General features: G+C 51.8%; 1 protein-coding gene across 2 annotated transcripts in view; it reads left to right on the forward strand.

Moving 5' to 3' along the window:
- The first annotated feature begins 2,220 nt into the window (after nt 1-2,220).
- Nucleotides 2,221-19,627, forward strand: part of TNR (tenascin R) — a 29,167-nt gene continuing 11,760 nt past the window's right edge. For both annotated transcript variants that reach the window (XM_072867310.1, XM_072867311.1), the window contains exons 1-10: nt 2,221-2,716; nt 5,496-5,972; nt 6,430-6,693; nt 7,517-7,632; nt 10,185-10,335; nt 13,017-13,286; nt 15,104-15,289; nt 18,148-18,237; nt 18,350-18,613; nt 19,271-19,537. In XM_072867310.1, coding sequence (XP_072723411.1) covers nt 2,221-2,716; nt 5,496-5,972; nt 6,430-6,693; nt 7,517-7,632; nt 10,185-10,335; nt 13,017-13,286; nt 15,104-15,289; nt 18,148-18,237; nt 18,350-18,613; nt 19,271-19,537 — 2,581 coding nt within the window. The remainder of the gene's footprint in view (nt 2,717-5,495; nt 5,973-6,429; nt 6,694-7,516; nt 7,633-10,184; nt 10,336-13,016; nt 13,287-15,103; nt 15,290-18,147; nt 18,238-18,349; nt 18,614-19,270; nt 19,538-19,627) is intronic.

Consider the following 19,627-nt stretch of genomic DNA (forward strand, 5'->3'; position numbering starts at 1 on the left):
TTACTTCCACTCTGAACGCACATAAAAAAGCCAAGCGAGAGGCCAAGGAGCGGATAGTTAGCCTCGAATGCCAACGAGTCAATCAAAGGCAGCTGGTGCTAATTAGTCCCTGTACCTCCCCGCGTCACGGCTGCCCCATTATGCAGGACAAGAAGTCTGTCTGTGGATCAGCTGGGGCCACCCAGGAGCTGCTAGAGAGGAGGCAGAGGAGGATTGGGGGGGTCAGGGTCTGAGAGTGCAGCCCCTAATCACCACTTATGGAGCATTGTTCCCACCCCTCTCACTCTCTCCTGTTGTCATCTCTGGTGCCTTCCTTCTTTCTGTCTTCTGCAAGCATGGCCAGAGCCACCACAGGAGCCAAGGGGAAGGAGGAGACCACCCCACCACGGAGTTATTTCCATTTATCGTGCTTTTCCTAAAACCAGGGAAAACAAGAGGGCCTACCAAAGGAGTCCCAGGTGCCTGCTCACAAGAAGCAAGCATTTAGCCGGGAGCCGAGAAGAAAACTGCAGTGAAAACATTGCAGTAATATGGGATAATAACTCTGCAAATGCAGCGAGGAGGCTGAATAGTGATATTTTCTGGAGTAGTGTGGTATTGTAGGAGAGAAACCAGTAAACAAATATTTTCATTCAGCAGCAGGGGAAGGGGAGAGGCATGGCCATTCCCTGGGGAGCCAGAGAGGAGCTCCAGAGCAGGAGAGTAATTAGAAGTAAGGGAGGGCAATTGCTCAAGATTATGGCACTGGCAGATACTGGCAAAGTAAGACTCGGTGAGCAGCCCCGAGCGCAGCTCAGCTGTGGATCGCAGCTGAGCACCACGCTGCTATCCTCTCCCACCCCCCAAAAACCAAACTGCTGGGGTATCGCACCCACCCTGCCAGGCCAGCTCCCATGGCTTGGAGAAGAACCCACATGGGTAGGTTGGAAGCATCCACCAAGAGTCATCAGGACATCTTTCCCACTGCCCTGCACCTCGTGCTTGCCATGGCCAGCATGCCCTAGCATGGACCAGCTGCAAAACCCCAAGTCCAGACCCTACAGGGTCTGCACTAAATGCAGCTTGGGAGATGTGGCTTTAAGCAGCTTGTTGGAACCACTCAACTCACCACTCCTTCTCACCTCCATTTCCCACTTATAGGAACTGGTATGAGTGTTCAGTTAGGGTCAGACCGGGTTGACGTCCCATCTCCTCTTGCCACCAAGTGTCCCAGAAGAAGGAGCACGTGGCAATGTGGCAAAAAAAAAAAAAAAAAAGCTGGCAGATGTGGCAATTTGCACCTCTCCATGTAGTGGCCCTTCAAGGCAGGTCCCATCTAAATGGGTCACCCAGCACTTGGTGGTTTTAAGTCCTTCTTAACCCACATGGTCCCTTGTGCTTATTCATAGTCTTCAAACCTGTATGAATAGCTAAGCCCTCTTAGAGTCTGAATACCGAGTTATTAATGGTACTAAATACAGAGTTATTAAAGTTAATTATGAATTAAGGCTGGACACTGCAAGAGCCATGTCCTGGCTTGGCTTTCAACAATACCTAAAACCCACAACTTCTTGGAGCTTTGGTAAAGTTTCTGGTGATGCGGCGAGGAGGTCTTCAGCTCTTTGCACCTTTTTACCAACACTGTATAGAGCTTGTTGGCCAGATTTAATGTGCCTGCTGCATCTTTTGCACTGCTGGTGCAGAAGGAACCACAAAGCACATTGCCAGTGTTCATCAGTCTAAGGTGCAGCTCCTGGGGCACAGGAGACAACTGAAGGAGAGCACAGGGCTTCGTCACCATCACCCATGTGTTAAGCCTTTGGACCCTACATGCCATACTGATGTGGCACTGAAAGTAGATCCCGTATGGGGTGTTTCTCCTGAAAACATATGTATTCGGTGCTTTCTTAGTACCAGATTAACTGTTTCCTTTTTTTAAAAAAAATAACAGCAACAAGAATCTGCCTCTGTCACTGTTCAAGGGCTATGGCAGGGTCTCCTCACTAGCCATGGGCTCCACTCAGGGCTGATTTAGGCTCCACCAAAGCCAGCAGGACTGTGTGTGGGTCAAGTCAGCCCGACATATCTCTTGATGACTTTGCCCAGAAGGACTTGCCTCTCTCAGCTGAGCACAGTTTCAGGGCTAACACCAACCATGCTCTTTTTCTTCTGTGTCCCCAGGTCCTCCCCGCGCTCGACTGACCAAGGCTGGCTTATAAGGCTCTTCCCTCTCCCAGGAAAATGGGGACTGACAGTGAAAACCCAGTCCTGAGGAACGTGCTCATCAGCTTCAATTTGCTTCTGCTGGGCACCGTCCTCAAACCTTTCGAGTGCCGGCTGGAGGTGACAACAGAGCCAGCCAAGAGGCCAGCAGTGGATGAGGAGGGTGGCCTTGCCAACTGCAGCCCACCCATCAAAGAGCAGCCCATGGTCTTCCACCACATCTACAACATCAACATCCCCCTAGACAGCTGCTGCTCGTCCCTGTTCAAGTCTTCGGCCGAGGAGGTGAGTTCCGAAGACGACCGGCTGGCAGAGTATGCAGAGCAGACCTCCGACAGCGAGAGCCAGGTCACCTTCACCCACAGGATAAACTTGCCCAAGCAGGCCTGCAAGTGTTCCACCTCCCTCCCATCCCTGCAGGAGCTGCTGAGCAGGATTGAGATGCTGGAGAGGGAGGTCTCCATGCTCCGGGACCAATGCAACTCCAATTGCTGCCAAGAAAATGCAGCCACAGGTAGTAATGCCATCCTGTTAGCTCTTGTTGGGGACTGAGGGCTCAAGCAAAAGGCAGGAGAAATAAATACAAAGCTGGTGATGCCACTCAGAGTGGCGATGGAGGAAGACCTGTGTTCACCCATGGTGTGGCTGTGGCTTTAGGGAAAAGCCCAGCTTAGGTCCTCCAAGGCAGGAAAATCCCTGGGAGGGGTTTGGTCACTTGAGTCCCCATGCCCTGCTCGCTGCAGAAACCCCATAACAGCCAGAGCTAAAGCCCTGTTTACAGATAAAATTACTGCTGGTAAGGGTGATCTCCCAACCCTGCAGTCCTTGCAATGCTGTTAGAAATCTGCTACTGTGCATGGGACGGGGAGGAGAGACATAGCTGCTGCTCTCCTAAGCTGTCCCTGGGCTGAAGGCAGCACTGTGGGAGCCGGCAATAAACCCCTTCATCTTCTCTGTAGGAGGAGTGAATGTGTATGAAAAGCTGAGTTTAAAAAAAAAGAATAAAAAATACAGGGAATAACTTATGTTGCCATGACAGATGCAAAAAAAACATATAACAAAGGCACAAAACCATCAACAGGATACTTCATCTGAATAACAATATGTGCAGTTTGTGAAGCTCTCTGAGAGCCCCCATTAGGGTGACCCCATCAAAGACAGCCCCTCGTTTCACCGTGGCCGTTCCTCAGAGCCAGGGAAGCAGCACGCAGTTGAAATGAGATGGGCTAAGAAAGTTTTGGGCTACAGGGTGCATTTCAACAGCGCGGGAGCTAGCACAGTGATGGTTTTCCTTAACGTCTCAGGGAGGTCGGTAAGAGGGGCTGTCCCGAAGGGCATCCGTCCCTCGTGCAGCCCAGCCCTGCTCGGGGCCCCAACACACCAGGGCTCCTCACAGAAAAAAGCCACCAAGCAAGGAGATGCACACAGGGCATCTTTCTAGGGGAAAACAGCCTTTCAGGCCAAGAACGACAACAGGGAGGAAGAAAAATTAAAAGCAACCCTTTTTCCCCCAATGCCTGCTGCCTTTTTTTAAGTTTTTCAGCTATTAGTGTGATTTTTCTGGTGGTACCCCGACTCCTCTATGTTGAGGACACATTAAAATGAAATGGGAGCGACCCACACTCAGGTCAACAGAGTTGGACCACGGGTGTGTGGGTTGGGGAGAGAGAAACCGGGATGGCACACACAGCAGGGTGGCTTGGGCTGACCTCTCCCGTGCAGCCAGTGGAAGTCGGTGCATTTCCAGCTGCAGGCTCAGCCTGCATCCCCTCCCGATGCGACAGTCATCAGCTGCGTTAAAAGAAGGCAAAACGGAAAACACCCACACGTGCCACTGGTGTGTGCAAAGCAAGGGTTAAAATCATGTAGGAAACACAATGGGAAAAACCTGTTTTAAAGGAATTAATTTGAAACTCTGATGGGCCTATTTGGGTTACTTGCAACATACGCAGACAGTGCCATTAAACATTCATCACTTGGTGGTGTCTCCACTCCGATCACAGATGCACTGAGCTAAAACTGGAGTAATTTAATCTATTTTTACAGGAGTTGCTTTCAATTCACTGCACCTCAGAGGAGATCAGGATCCCTACCCCACTGCCCGAGGCATTTCCCCAAGGAAAGCTGCTCTCTTCCAGCACACTTACAAGCATCCTCTCTCCTCTTTTGTTAACTTAACTAGAGGCTGAGTCCTGAAGAGAACCTGATCACCATTCCCAGTATTCGCAGTTTAGATGGGAAGCATCCTGCGAAGTAACCCAAACGGGTCTGTATGGCACAGCATGTAAATGAACTCTTTTTACATGAGCGTCTGCTGCACCCGCCATAGGAAGAGCTGCTCGGGTAGCTCAGCTAGGATGGAAAACTTAGTTGGGGGACAAAAAGTCCTGTGGCTTGGGGTCTTTGTGGTGCAGAGGTTTCCCAAGGGTTGGAGGAAGCACAGAAAGGGTTTCTGTTCTTCCTCAGTTCATAACCCTAAGCTGGAGCTGTGGGTCCACATCGAGGGGCAAAAGAGGGGAGCATTGGCAATGTCAGAGTGACTGGTGCCTTTGTCCCCGTGCATCCCTCCTCGTCCCAGAGCGTCCTGTGCAAGGCTGCCAGGTAAAGGGGAGACATTAGAGGTGGTGGCCATGGTGGCCATGTGCTTTCCCTGCTTTCCCACAACCCCAGCACACCCAAACCCATGATACTTTGTGCAAAGCCAATGGCTCTGTCTTAATCAGGGTCACCAGGACAAGGATGAAGATGATGTCTTTGGGTACATACCTGTTTCTTGTAGAAGACAGAGTGAGCAGATGGGACCTCTCACCTGTGAAAAGGAACAGTGGGTGGAGAGGAGACAACAGCAGTCATGGCTGGTGCAGAGGGCTTGGCCAGGGAAGGGTTTTTCCTAGCAAGAGATCTAGGAAGGTTCCCATCAACTGAGCGCTGAGCTGAAGAAAAACCAAAGGGAGCACTTGCACCCCAACAAGGCTGATAGCACCCATAGCCATGGAGGCCAGTGCTCCCAAGGGGACAGACAAACTCCTGGGGACCCACCCAATCCCCACCATGAGCCCATATCACCAGTTCTGCCCCTGCCAGCCCTAAAGCCACCAGCTCCCCAGAGCCGGGCATGCTCAGTCAGAGGGAGGACCATCCCCTACTTGCCCCACACCTTGCCCCCCTTCCCCACAGCCCATCAATGGGCTGACCCATGGCCAACGCTGACCTTTTTCCACCTGACCTTCTTCCACCACCTTTTTCCTGACCTTTTTCCACCACTTCTGACCCTGGGTCCCGCATCCTTGCAGGGCAACTGGATTACACCCTGCAGTGCAGCGGTCACGGGAACTTCAGCCTGGAGTCGTGCAGCTGTGTGTGCATGGAGGGTTGGGCAGGCAGCAACTGCTCCGAGCCCCGCTGCCCCCGGGGCTGCTCCAGCCGTGGCGTCTGCCTGGAGGGCCAGTGCATCTGCGACAACGACTACGGGGGCGAGGACTGCTCCCAGCTCCGCTGCCCTGCCGGCTGCGGCTCCCGTGGGCTCTGCGTGGATGGCGAGTGCATCTGCGAGGAGGGTTTTGCCGGGGAGGATTGCTCCCAGCTGCGGTGCCCCCACGACTGCTCAGGGAAGGGCCACTGCGCCAATGGCACATGCATCTGCCAGGAGGGCTACGCCGGGGAGGACTGCGGGTGGCTGCACTGCCCCAACGCCTGCAGCGGCCATGGGGTCTGCCGGGACGGTCTCTGCGTCTGCGAGGAAGGCTACGAAGGGCAAGACTGCTCAGCAGGTAGTGGGGGGTGTGCACAGGTAGATACAGACCCTAAAGTATGAGTAAGGGCTTCAAAGTGCCCAGAGCCCCGTAGGAGCACCATGAAGCTTGGGAGAAACCCATACCTGGCAGAGCATGTCACATAGGACCTGCTCAGGCCCCGCAGTTTGACTGCCTCCCTGCTGTCCCTGTCCCCAGAGACGCCATGGGCAAAAGTTTGGGAGGTGAGCAAAAAGCCAGCGAAGTTCGTCCCAACATTGGTGGTAAACCCGTGGTGCAACAGAAGCTGCAGTCAGGTTCTCCTGAGCCATTGCCTTGCTATAGCATTTAATACAACCACAGACAGCACATAACCCCCAGCCCAAAGCCTGTACCCGTGTCCCACCAGCAGACCCACACACCCTTCCCCACGGCTGGGCAGGAGGATAAGCCACGCACACCCTGACGCTCTCCTTACCTCTGCCCTTCCCATCAGTGGCTCCTCCCGAAAACCTGCGAGTGACGGGGATCAGCGACAGCTCCATTGAGCTGGCATGGGATAGCCCTGGGGCAGCCACTGAGTACGTCGTCTCGTACCAGCCGGCGGGGCCGGGGAGCACCCAGCTCCAGCAGCGGGTGCCCGGGGATTGGAGCAGCATCACCATCACGGAGCTGGAGCCGGGCATTGCCTACAACATCAGTGTCTATGCAGTCATCAGCGACGTCTTGAGCATCCCTGTTACCTCCAAGGTGATGACCAGTAAGTATCCTATTGCACTTGTCACTTGGTACCTGGATAACCAGAGGCGATGCTCAAGCTGGCTCACATTTTCCATAAAAACCTTCTGGCAGCATAAATTGAGCCTTCAAAAAAAAATATTGGGGATATTTTTATCCCCATTTATATCTGTATGGGGACATAGGAAAGGGGGAAATGTGTCCACTGTCTGCACAAAGACTCAGTCTAGATGAAAACCTGAATGACTGACAATCAAAGAAACTTTCAGTGTTTGATTGAAGCCACTGGCATATGGCCCAAAATATCTTACACTTTTTTCCTCATAGAAAATATTGCGATATATCACAGAAGTCACAGGTTCTCCTCCCAGTCCTGATGGGTTCCCCATGATGAATCCCAATGACATGGGCGATAGCGCAGCAAGAGGGGATGCTGCTGTGCATCAGAAGATATGTAGTCCTGACCAAGACCATGATGCACAGAGGAAAACAAGAGTATCAAGCTGTAATGGCAACCTCCTGAAAGGATCCTCAGAAACCAAAGATACAGAGGGCAGGGGGAAACATAAACTATCCAGACACCCCTTTTGCAACCCCATAACTCTGTATGGTGCAGTTAGGTGTCATGCAAAGGCATGCTGTGCTGTCCAGCAGCCCAGGCATTTCCCTCCTCTCCCTCTAACCCGCCTGGAGTAGGCACAAAGGGGCAATGACTCTGCTAACAGCTACCAAAACAGTCCCATTTTCATTGTCCAGATAACAAAATAGCTGCAGGGAGCTGGGTGGGGGCAGCTTGCATCTGCACACCCGTCCTGCTCTGCTCACCGCCCTCTGCTCCCTTCCAGACCTCGCCAAGCCACAGGGCCTGAATTTCAAGACCATCACAGAGACGACGGCAGAGGTGCAATGGGAGCCTTTCTCCTTCCCCTTCGATGGCTGGGAGATCAGCTTCATCCCCAAGGTACCACCGCCACACGCATGGCGTTGCGGGCTACACCCGATCACCCTAAAAAGACTGAGCGAGTGGATCCTAAATTAGCTTCCAATTACCCCCCCAAAAAAAAACCCCGACCTGTGTTTGCAATTTGTGTGCTTCACATCAGACAACCCCAAACACCTCGACCTCAAATTGCCAGCTTGCGTTTCCCCAGTAGTCTTTGGTGTCAAGACATGCATGTCCTCAAAGAAATTCCCCAATAAAATCAAGAGACAAGCTTATAAATAACTAAACCTTCAAGCCTCGCTGCCTCTTGCTGTCACCCCCTCTTTTTCCCTTCCATCTCCTTTGCTGTGACCCTTCCTCCTCCTCCTCCTCTTCTTCACCCCTTCTCTCTGCATGCTAAGCTACCCAAAGCAGCCTGGATCGAACTGAGCAGCCACCAGCTCTCAGACAACAACCTTCAGCATCCCCGAGTCACACACACAGCTAATTCCTGCCACAGAATTTTAATCACAGTGATGAACAGGTAGAATTTGTGCCAGAAAAGATGAAAGGATGAAAATGTTGCCCTAAATATCGCATATTTTCTATGTGCGGCAACAAAAATTGTACATCAAGTATTTAATCTATATTCATAATTTCTACACGATTTAGCCATAAGTATAGCTTCAATTGTATATGGAGCCTCTTTACAAGAGCTTTCAAGCCCCAGCAGTAAAAGAAATGCTGATTAAGGGCTCAATTATGCCATTTTCACTTGTACAAAACTCTCGCTGGAGTCAAAGGCAGCTCTGGGCAGTGGAGAACTGCAGAACTTGGCCCCAGAGTTTTAAATGCTCTTAACTGTAAAGTGTCATTACACAGCATGAAGCAAGGGCCTGATTGCTTAAATAACTCATTCCCTCACTTCCAGAAAGGCTGGAAGGATCTGAGTGCAATTTTGGGTACATCCATACACAAACTCTGTTGGAAGTTGAAGTTCAGGTACTGCAGGTATAAACCCCGTGGTAATTTTCATTCACCATTGGGATAAAAGCCAAAATGATAAGGCAATGTCAGGGAAGAGCTTTTGGTAGCAAAAAATAGGTATCTTTTAAACATTTCACTGATACTTGGGAATTAAGCTCAACAGCATCCCCCTGAAGCAGATAAACGGGGATATATCCATTTTAGGATAAGGACTTGCCAGGATAGAAGCAAACTTCTCCCCACAAGGTCATCAGCAATAGGTTTTTCTCACTGATAAATACAAAGTGTTGGCCCCATTTGTGTTTTTAAGCTTAAAACTTAAAACCATGCAGAAACATTTCTGGATTTAAAGGAAAAGAAAAAGTGCAAAAGGAAGGCTGTTCCTGGATGCAGGTTATTGGGGCAGGGAAGGGATGTAGCTCACAGGGCTTTGAAGTTCTCGCATCTGTCGGTCAAGCGCACAGTCCTGTGCCACAAAGACACAGTCGTGCTCCTGCCCATCTGCTGCCGAAATCAGACTCTCAATTCTCCATCACCAGCTTTTCTCCTAAAATAAGGCAGAGGGTGCTGTCTCCTTCACTGCCTGGAAGCCACGCTTGCTTGGGCAAATGCTAAACCATTGCTGCACCCCAAATAAAACCAAAATCTAGTCCAAGAGGCCTCAACGTGAAAAAAACAGAGTTATAACAGCAGCATCACAAACAACCTCTATGAGCAAAATCGAGCTCGCCCTGTCTTCCTGAAAACCGGGCAAGAGGATGCTAATTTGGTCCTCCACGTCCCCACGAGGATGCTCGCACTCTCCCGCAGAGCAATCCTCCTTCCGTTGTCTCTGCAATGCTCTCGCTCCTTGAAAGCGGGGCCAGGCGGGGATTGCCCATCTGCTGTGTGCACTGGGGTGGGGGGGAAAGATGAAGCAAAGACAGATTTAGAAAAGAAAATTAGGAAAGGTAAGCTGGCAATTTATGGCTAAAATGGAAGATTTCCTGTTTAATGAGAAAAGAGATGAATATGAATTGAGAGCTATGCGCAAAGATTTGTTTAGCGTGTTATTAGTGAAGACAGCGGCAAGAAAAGATCCTTTGTCCAAACACTGGCAGGAAAGGTGACATTTGCAGTTGCTTAAAGCCTTACACTTCTTCAGAGCAAAACCGCAAAGTACAATGAGTTTAACAAAGATACTTAAAAAGCAGGGGATGGCAAAATAAAGACATTACAGTTTCATGCCTATATATGAATAACAGAAGGCTCCTGGCACCTGAATAGCAGGGAAAAGGAGTCCAGCCCAGGCTCTGGTTTTATTATCTTTTCTCTTCTGAAGAATGGCAGACACACAGATGGCAAAATACAGAAAGGGGGGGGAGAAGGGATGGGGGAGGATTTCTCAGCCCAACAACATGGGTGCTCCACGCTTGGTGAGTGACTTCACCCTGGGTTTCTGCACCTCCATGGTGGGATATGCCAGGGCGAGGATGCAATTTGGGGGTGCAGGGCTGGGCATGGAAGGATGTGATGTGGAGGCACCTCCCCCCCCATGCATCACTCCCCCCCAAAAACACCTATTTTGGGGGGGGGGTTTAATGTTTTTTTCTGCTCCCTGGCAGAACAATGAGGGAGGTGTGATCGCCCAGCTCCCCAGCACTGTCACCACCTTCAACCAGACGGGGCTGAAGCCAGGGGAAGAGTACACCGTCACTGTGGTGGCCCTGAAGGAACAAGCCAGGAGCCCTCCCACCTCCGACAGCGTCTCAACCCGTGAGTGAGCCCAGCCCTGGGAAGCATGGCAGCGCCCAGGGCTTGGTCCCCAAAATAAGGTCCCAGCAGTGAGAGTGGCTCAGCACTGCATGGGCAGGGATAAAACTAGGACCACCCAACTGCCCAAGCTACAGGTGCATTGCAGCAACAGCTTCTTCATGCGGTATTTTGTCCCCCTCCCTCCCGAACTGCTGTGAGCACAGAAACTGTGGTGAGGTTAATGGGGTTGGGAGCAAAGGCGCAGGTCCACTTTTATTATATAGCTGGATAAATTCCTCTTCTCCACTAATTTCAGAGGCAGGACACCCCCAAAAAACATCTCTATAAATGTATTGCCTACTCATATATAACAGATTAAAACTCCCACCTGCTTTTGTGCCACTAAGTGCCCTCTACTCCCACCAATTCAGGCAAATCAGGCAGCAGGGCAGGGAGCCAGGAGCAACAGCACATCCCCTCCTAACCAATTTATTTGGTTGGTCACTGGTCCATCCCGTAGGCTAGAGGAAATTCAGCTGGGTCTTCTCCTCGCTGAAGGAGTCGTGGAAATGGGCAGAGCTCACTGGGGAGAAGAGGCTCTCCATGCCAGATCTGCTGCAGTCTGCCTTGGCAGCCAGGCAGACATCTACCTCCATCCAAGCTGTTGCAAACGGAAACAGCATTTAAATAGCTGCCAGAGGGTTATAACGAGGTGATGCTCTCTCCAGGCTGCTAATTTGAGGCAACGGTGAGAGTGAAGGGAGGGTTTCTCCACCAGCAGCAGCTTGCTGCAGGTCCGAGCTTCCTCAGCACAGTCCTCTCCTCCTGCTTTGCCTCAATGCTCAGCTCGACGTGGCTTAACAGAGACATCTCCTGGTCAAGCCCAAATCTTCCTTTCCCTAGGAAGTCAGCAAAAAATAAGAAGAGAGGCTGGTACTTCAAACTCAGTGGATGACCTTTGCAGGGGAGTACAGATGGTGGGCTCCCAGCTCTCTGCTCCATGAAGGTGTCCCTGTGCTGGCAAGTCTGCCTTCCTCTGCAGCACCCCCATAGCTTTTCCCCCATCATCCTTGTTCTGCCTCAACACCTTGTGCTGGGATCAAGCAGCAAAGGCATGGTTTCACGCTGCACAGCTAAGTAGAACTTGATGCTCCCCAGCATCACCTGGATGACTGGACAACATGAGGTAGATGGAGATTCAGGGTTTGGATAAGCATGACCTGGTCCTGGCCAAGCTGGACACCCAGCTCCTACCTAAACACCCTGCTTCCCAGCAGTCTTCCCTTCTCTGTTGCTGTTTTGCCCCCAGACCTCACCCCACTGTTCCCAGTTGCCCCACATGTCCTTTTCTAACCCTCCCTGGTCCTTCCCACTCCTGCCCGCACACATCTCCCCCAGAACTTCCCACCCTGGGGTGCAGCATTCAGCACATCCTTATTATATAGTGTCATTTTCTAATATATACAGTATATTAGATGTACTTGCATGCAGTATAGCCTGAATTACAGAACCAGCATGGGTTTTTTCACCAACCTTGTGATCATGTAAGTGATAAAACAGGCTGCCCAGCAGGCTTCATGCGTCAATGCTGCCATGGCACAGGAGCAATGACCAGGCTTGGCCTGCCCATCCATCCGTGCAGCAGTTAGGTCCTGCTGGACTCAAAGCATCCGTCACCCAGGCTTGAGCCCATGATTTCCAGAGGTCCAGTGTTTGGGCATGCGGAGGAGGGAAGGGCCCAATTCTCTGCAAAAGAAAGCAGAAAAGTCCAAAATGGTCTCCCAGTAAATCCCTGGAATGAATTCAGCTAACACCCCTTTATCTGAGAGGGTTTGGTGGACACCCACCATAGCCCCACACCCAGCTAGTTATGAAGACCTGCCAGAGTAGTTGCATTTTCTCCTCTCTCCCCACTGCTAAGACAGCAACAGCTTTACGAGCTGATCCCTCAGCTTAACAACAAACCAGGAGCTGGCACCGAAGCAGGAACATTTCTAGAGACATTCCTCAGTTCTCGATGCTTGGATCAGTCCTTGGCCCCACGTTATTTAACACATTGTCAACACCTTTCAAAAGACATAATATCGTTGTTGATAAATTTTGCCAGTGATGGAAAGGCTCAGAAAAGAGTAAATTGAGTGGAAGGAGATCATCAGTAAAAGCAGTTTGAATGGCTCGAAGAGCTGGGCACAAAGGAAAACTATATGTTTTTCAATGCATCGTGAAGTACGAGCAGTTACCTAGGAGCAAAGGAAGTGGAACGCAGTTAGACATAGGAGGTTTTATCCTGGGAGGTGCCACCTGCAAAAGCCGGGGCGGAGTTGTTGCCAATAACCACCTCGAGAGAAGGGCATGAGTTGCACTATAGCTGTAATGGGCATCGATGGGAGAGCTGCTGGGTCCTGCTCTGGTGTCCACAGCTCAGGAGAGACATCGGTGAAGCGGAGAGAGTTCAGGAAAGAGCCAGGAGACTGGGACAAGGGACTGGGAAACCACTAGGACCAAACCCCCCTGAGTACCTTGGGGCAGGGGGTCATGTCTGTTGCCCATGCCACCTCTCTTCCTTGTCCCCAGCTGCTAATTTGGGCCACTCTGAAGGTCAGGTTGAAGCATCCCTGAAGCTTGGTGTCCCCAAAGCTGCCACTTTTCCCCATCCAGCTCTCCCAAAATAACAGGTGCCCTTTTCCCCCCCTGTTCCACAGTCATCGATGGCCCAACGCAGATCCTGGTGCGGGACGTCTCTGACACAGTGGCCTTCGTGGAGTGGACGCCGCCACGTGCCAAGGTGGACACCATCCTGCTGAAGTACGGGCTGGCGGACGGGGAGGGGGGGAGGACCACCTTCCGCCTGCAGCCCCCCCTCAGCCAGTACTCCCTGCAGGCCCTGCGTCCCGGCGCCCGCTACCGCCTCGCCGTCAGCGCCCTCCGGGGTGCCAATGAGAGCCGGCCAGCCCTCGCCCAGTTCACCACAGGTAGCTAGCTGGCTTTGCTGGGAGAACTGGCATGAATTTTTAAGCCTCCAGCAAGCATGGGCAGGTGGCTTGCTGCAGTCTGCAGATGGGCTGTCCTGCAACAAGCATGGGGTTTTGCATATCCAGAGCCGAATTGAGGGGGATTTGCATCTGGGATTTAGTGGTACCTGGTTGTCCCCCGGCATGAGTGAGCTGGGGTTTAATCTGGTGTACTGGAGGAAGCGGTGCAATGAAAATATGATGGTTAAGATGCAGGTCTGAATGAAGATGCCTGAATACAGGTGTCTCGCATCCCGTCATGGTCCTGGTGCAAAGCAAGGCAGAGCAAATTATTCAGCTCACCCTAAAACACAAATGCACAGCTCAAACCACCCTCTGACTCCCCTCTCCACCTGTGCCTACATTTCTGTTTGTTTAGTCCCTAAACCTCCAGTGCAATGGGTCTCTGCCATGTCCCATGCCCCACGGGGATGCTTGCATGGTCTCCAGGGCAACCCAGGTGACCCCAGGTGCCAGCGACCAGGCAGATGACTCAAAAACATGCATTTAGATGACAACCCCTGAGCAAACCCCACCTTGGCCACATCCTGCTGCAGCATCAAGGCTGAACCTGCTGCTGCCTGTGACACACATCCCCACCACTTTCAAAGCCCATTCAGACCCATAGCTTAGCTTGAGCCCACAACTAAAATTTTAAAACCCAACATTTTACACCCTTAATTTTACCCGTAGATCAACGTGCAATTCTCAAAAGCACCAAAACAGCAAGCACAGGTATGAATTTAAGACGATGCTCACTCCCATTCAGCATCAAGAGCCAAGGCAGATGCATTGCTTGAGAAATCAGCAGTCAAGCAGCTGAAAGCAGCCCAGTCAGAAACATGGTTATCTTATTTTATATCTTCTCCGAATACCCTAACTGGTCAGTAAAACTTTAATTAATGTTAAGCCTGCGGATAGCTAACAGGTTTAATTTACCGTGCCATAAAGGTGGAGGTAGAGCGCATATTTCAGTGCTGGTTTATGGTATATGAATTACTTATCATCTACATTACTAGTGGATACTAGGCTCCTATTACAATAACTGCGGTGTGTGAATTGTGTGTGTATATATCTCTACAGATATATATTTCAGATGAGATGTTCACCCCAACTGATTTGCTGCGTTGTCCTTCCTTGCTTTATTTCTAAAAGGCAACATAAAAAAATCCCCCTCTAAACCCAGATCGATGGATTGAAGGAGCAGTAATTGCCCCCTGTCTGCTGCCACCCAGCCCCTGCCTGGCACCAACCCATTGCTCACCAGAGAGGTTTATCATGAAAACCAGAGAAGATTCGGTGCACAGCCCCAGCAGCACTAATAAACAAACCCTCTGGGCAATGTCTGAGCGTGAATGAGCCTGTAAAGACGCTCGAGGTCTTCTAAGAGCAGTTCAAGCCAATACATGACTGCTACAGAGTCCTTTTTCTCTTATGCATGCTGCCTCTGTTTCCCTTACTCTAATACAGGGGGGAAACGCTTTTTCAAATAACATGCAATTAGCTCCCAAAGTGAGTTACTGAGGGATGCTGCGAATACCCCAGCACTGACATCGGTCTCGTGGGTGGCATCTCTGGGTCTGTGCTGAGCAGGAGGTGAGAGCAGATGCCCTAGCCCTTTCTGCAGGGACATGCCCTGGGAAGGACGGACCACACATGGAACCTCACGGACATCACACCTGGATAACCCTCCGCTGCCGTTTAGCCATGCCAAGGCTACAGGGTGCGTTCCGGGTGCCCAGCAGTGAGACGGAGCCTCTCTCCCTTGTGTCGCGCAGAGATCGATGCCCCCAAGAACCTGCGGGTGGGCTCGCGGACACCCGCCAGCCTTGAGCTCACCTGGGACAACAGCGAGGCCGAGGCACACAGCTACAGGGTGGTCTACAGCACCCTGGCCGGGGAGCACTACCATGAAGTCCTGGTGCCGCGGGACACCGGTCCCACCACCCGGGCCACCCTCGCAGGTATGTGTGCACCCACACACCCTTCTCCTCCTCCTCCTCCTCGCAAGCAGGTAGGGCAATGGAGAGCCCAAATCAGCACTGATGCTCAGTTGCCCTCATGCTGGCACACATTTGAGGCTGGTTTGAAGTTTACTAGTTATTGAAGATAAGGTTTTCCTTGGGATGAAGCCCATTTTCCCCTCTGTGGGTCTGGATTTGGGCACTGCTTATCCACAGGCTGAGTGATGCACCTCCGAGCGATGCACCTCCAGCAAGGGTCTGTCCAGGTCTCAAATACAGCTGGCAAGGAGCAAAGTGAGAAATGGGGAGAGGAAGGCTCTTTAGGCTGATCTAGAGGAAAATATTATTTTGCCCTTCTTTTTTTTCCTTTCTGGGAAAGACCTGCAGGCGCCAATGCCCTTTAGGCAGTGATGGGGATCAGGCTGCCTGAGTGCGTTGCCTTTTTCTAAATCGGGCACAAAGCAGACCCGAATCCAGGGATGCTATTTTTGAGCAAGCCCCTCAAGCAGTATGTTATTCAGGCCAGCACAGAGGGTGCCACCGGGGGCTGCAAACACCACCCGCTTCCTACTGCCAGGAAAGTCCCAAATGCCCTTTGCAGCAACACCACAAAGCACCGTGTGAGATCTGGTTTCCTTTTTTCATCTACAACCGCTTGCCTGCTGGATTTGCAGCTCCAGTGGCATTTCTTTGAGCAAAAGACTGACTTACACACATACAAAAAAGATCACTCATTCATCTTGAAGCTCTTCTGTATGACAGGACACCAGGTTCTTCCACGTTGACTCTCTTTGTCCTCCTGGGACCTCCCCAGCCCAAAGAGGACTCAGGCATCTCTGCCATATGGACCTATAGGAATAAGTTCAGTGGGAAAGCTGAATGCCAAGTTACAGGCACAGCAGCACCTGGTCACGAGAAAGGCTGGAGGGCAGGAAAGCAATTAGAGCAGTTAGCTTGAAAAATGTGGTATGCAGAAAAAATAAATGTTAGGGATAGTTTCTGCTGCATTCATGATGAGGACGCACATGGAGAAGCGGGATGAGATGGAGGGGGACAGCAAGGGATGGGAGACCCAGTGCTGGTCCCCTGCTAGCTTTCCTGTAGGCATTTACTGCCTTTCTAGGTGAGAAGGAGCATTAAAAATGGGCCAAATCCTCCTCCCTGGGGCAGAGCTGCAATACTACCCCGGTGACCTAAACTGCGATGACACCCATGGCAGAGCCCGAGCTTGCCTCGGAGGAAGAGGCAGCATGAAGGCTCTCTTTTCCCTCAATAAAAATAAAAAAAGCTGCCAAGTCTCTACCTGGCAGCACCAGCACTGCCCAGCTGCTGCCAGACTCAGTCAGGGCTACAAGAAACACCCTCAGAGCAAGCTCCAGAGATACAGAAGCTTAAGTCGATAGAGGTGAGCAATTTTTATATAGTGCCTCCATCATCACTTAAGTGCATTGCTTCTAGCTCCCAGACTACTAGGTAACAAACAATTTAAAAAAAAAAAAAACTAATTATAGCAGAAAATAACCCAAAAAGCATTCTGCTGGCAAAAAAACCCCAGGATAGCCATAGTGTGGATGGCACATGAGCCTCTCCCATTATGCACGTGGTAGCCCTGTCCTCCAAGGTCTTGTGGCACATGGTGCAAAGCCTGTTGAGGTGGGTTTCCAGACACTCAGGACCTGGTGGGATCCACAGTGTAAATGCAACCAGTGATTTCTTCAGCTGCCTTCATCTGCCTGCAGGAAAAGCAGTGAGGAACAGCACTGAGCAGAACTTATCAAAGATTTAAGCTTAAAAATACAGCAAGCCTTGCCCTGCTCCATATGTCTCCCTTCAAAATCAGCATTTGCACAGAAATACCCATAATTTTGCTCTACCCAAAAGAGCTGGGAGAGAAAAGGCATCATTTTATATGCTTGTGCTCATTTCTTCCTTCTCCTCCCTCTTTCTCCCAGGCTCTTCTCCTGCTTTCCAGGATACTTCTCACACTTGTTGGGCAGGGGCAAAGGGGGTCCATCTCACCTCCCCAGGCACCAAGACTGCACCATAACAAGAGGAGAGGAGCAGGGGATGGGGGTTTCCCTCCCTCCTGGCCTCTCAGGGAAGGTTTTGGTGGCTTCAGGGGATGCTGCCCTGGGGCAAGGCAGGGTGAGGCTGAGCTGGAGGGTTTATGGCTTTCTTTAACCCTGTGGGAAAGATCATGAAGCCCAGGGAAGAGGACAATAAAGCCATCAACAGCCAAGCAGAAGCGACAGGCAGAGGCAGGAGATGTCCCACAGAGATAAAACAACAATCAGCAGTAGGTGCGCGGGAAAGGAGCTGGATGAGCTCAATTCCCATGTCCCTTGAGAAAGGCACCGCAGGATATGTCCACCCCAAGGAGCGGCTCTTGATTCAGCTCCCAGAAAGACTGCGCCTTTCCTAATTAATGTGCATTTCATTTACTCTGCATAATTTATTTCTCTTTGAGACACCAGCCCTGTGACAATATTTGATGTTGAATCAATCTGGAAACAAATATAGCTACTTTATCATTCCCATCTCAGCTCACACACACAATTCCTGTCTTGATGCCAGCAATCACAGCAGACCTCAGCAACAACTTTTAAAAATTGCTTATTTCTGAGCTAGAATAATCCAAATTCCCTGTCCAAAGGCATCCACGGGGCTTTTTAAAAAGGCTCAGCTCTTCTCCAATGCTCAGAGGAACCGCTGACCTGTGGGAGGGCTGCTCACCCCACGGATGCCCAGGAGGGTCCCCCCCCCGTCCCCAGCCGTGGGATGGGGGGGTGTCACACCCCAAGGCCACCCAGCCAGGCACTGCTCTCACACTCCTTCATGTCCTTTGCACTCCCTGGCAGATCTGGTGCCAGGGACAGAGTACGGCATCGGGATTTCGGCCGTGATGGACAGCCAGCAGAGTGTGCCAGCAACCATGAATGCCAGGACCGGTGAGTTTGGCCCCATTGCATGCTCCAAGCACAGACGGCTCCTATGGCTCAGACGTCCCCATGGGACAGTCTGTGCATGGGGACAAAGGTCTGCACCAACCCTCTCCCACAGAGCTTGACAGCCCCCGGGACCTCCTGGTGACAGCCTCCACGGAGACATCCATCTCGCTGTCCTGGACCAAAGCCATGGGTCCCATCGACCACTACCGTGTCACCTTCACCCCTGCCTCGGGGATGGCCTCCGAAGTGACGGTACCCCGGGATGAGTCGCAGCTCACCCTCTTAGAGCTGGAGCCTGGGACAGAGTACACCATCTCCATTATTGCAGAGAGAGGACGCCAGCAGAGCCTGGAGGCCACTGTGGATGCCTTCACAGGTAGAGAAAGACAAGTTGGGATGGGGCCAAGGGCACAGACCACTGCCCCACACTGGCACCTCTGTCAGCCCACCGCATCCCCAGCGCCGAAACTCTTGAGGTGGTAATGGGGATGAAAGCTGGGGGCAATCTATCCACATGGGAGGAGGTCTGTGGACCTCAGAAGGAGGATGACCCTACCAGCATGGGGATCCCATCCCCCTGGCCAGCAGCACTGAGCATACTTGCTTGGCTGGAGGCTCCCATACAGAAGAGGCAGGGTTGGGGGAACAGCCAGCCCATGCTGTCCTCTGCGGTCAGGGCAGTCTGTGTGTCTATAAGAAGGAAAAACCAAGCCTTGAGGGACCTCACAACCACCTCTGGGTGACAAGCCTACAGTTGAGAAGCCCAGACAGCAAATACCATCTATAGTGGGACAGCCCCATCACCCACCATATGGGTCTGGGATGGAGCGTGTTTGCAGGCAGAGCTGAGAAAAGCACCATTTTTCTCCTCCCAGTTCTGCCTCTCAAACCCAGCACAGTTTCAGACCAGTGGAGAGTCCAGAGCTGCAGCTTTACCACCTCTGTTGGATATTTCCCATATAAGCACTGCAAACAACATGGAGGCTGGGATCTGCAGACGGTTGGTGTTACATCTCCCCTCTCCATCTTGCAGGGGTCCGGCCTATCACGCAACTCCACTTCTCCCAGCTGACATCCTCCAGCGTGAATGTCACATGGAGTGATCCATCCCCGCCAGCAGACCACCTCGTCCTCACCTACAGCCCCCAGGACGAGGACGAGGCACAGCAGCTCACACTTGATGGCACCCGCCGGCACGCCAGCCTGACAGGCTTGCAGCCATCCACTGAGTACCAAGTGTCGCTGGTGGCTGTGCATGGCACCATCAGCTCTGAGCCTGTCATGGGCTCCATCACGACAGGTACCATGGGACCCCCCGTGCCGGGCATGGGACCCCGCCAGGAGGGTGGGCAGGGGGACGGGGAGCGGACCTACCTCCCACAGCTTTGCT

The sequence above is a fragment of the Ciconia boyciana genome, chromosome 7, assembly GCF_034638445.1.
Source record: "Ciconia boyciana chromosome 7, ASM3463844v1, whole genome shotgun sequence".
Taxonomy (NCBI): domain Eukaryota; kingdom Metazoa; phylum Chordata; class Aves; order Ciconiiformes; family Ciconiidae; genus Ciconia; species Ciconia boyciana.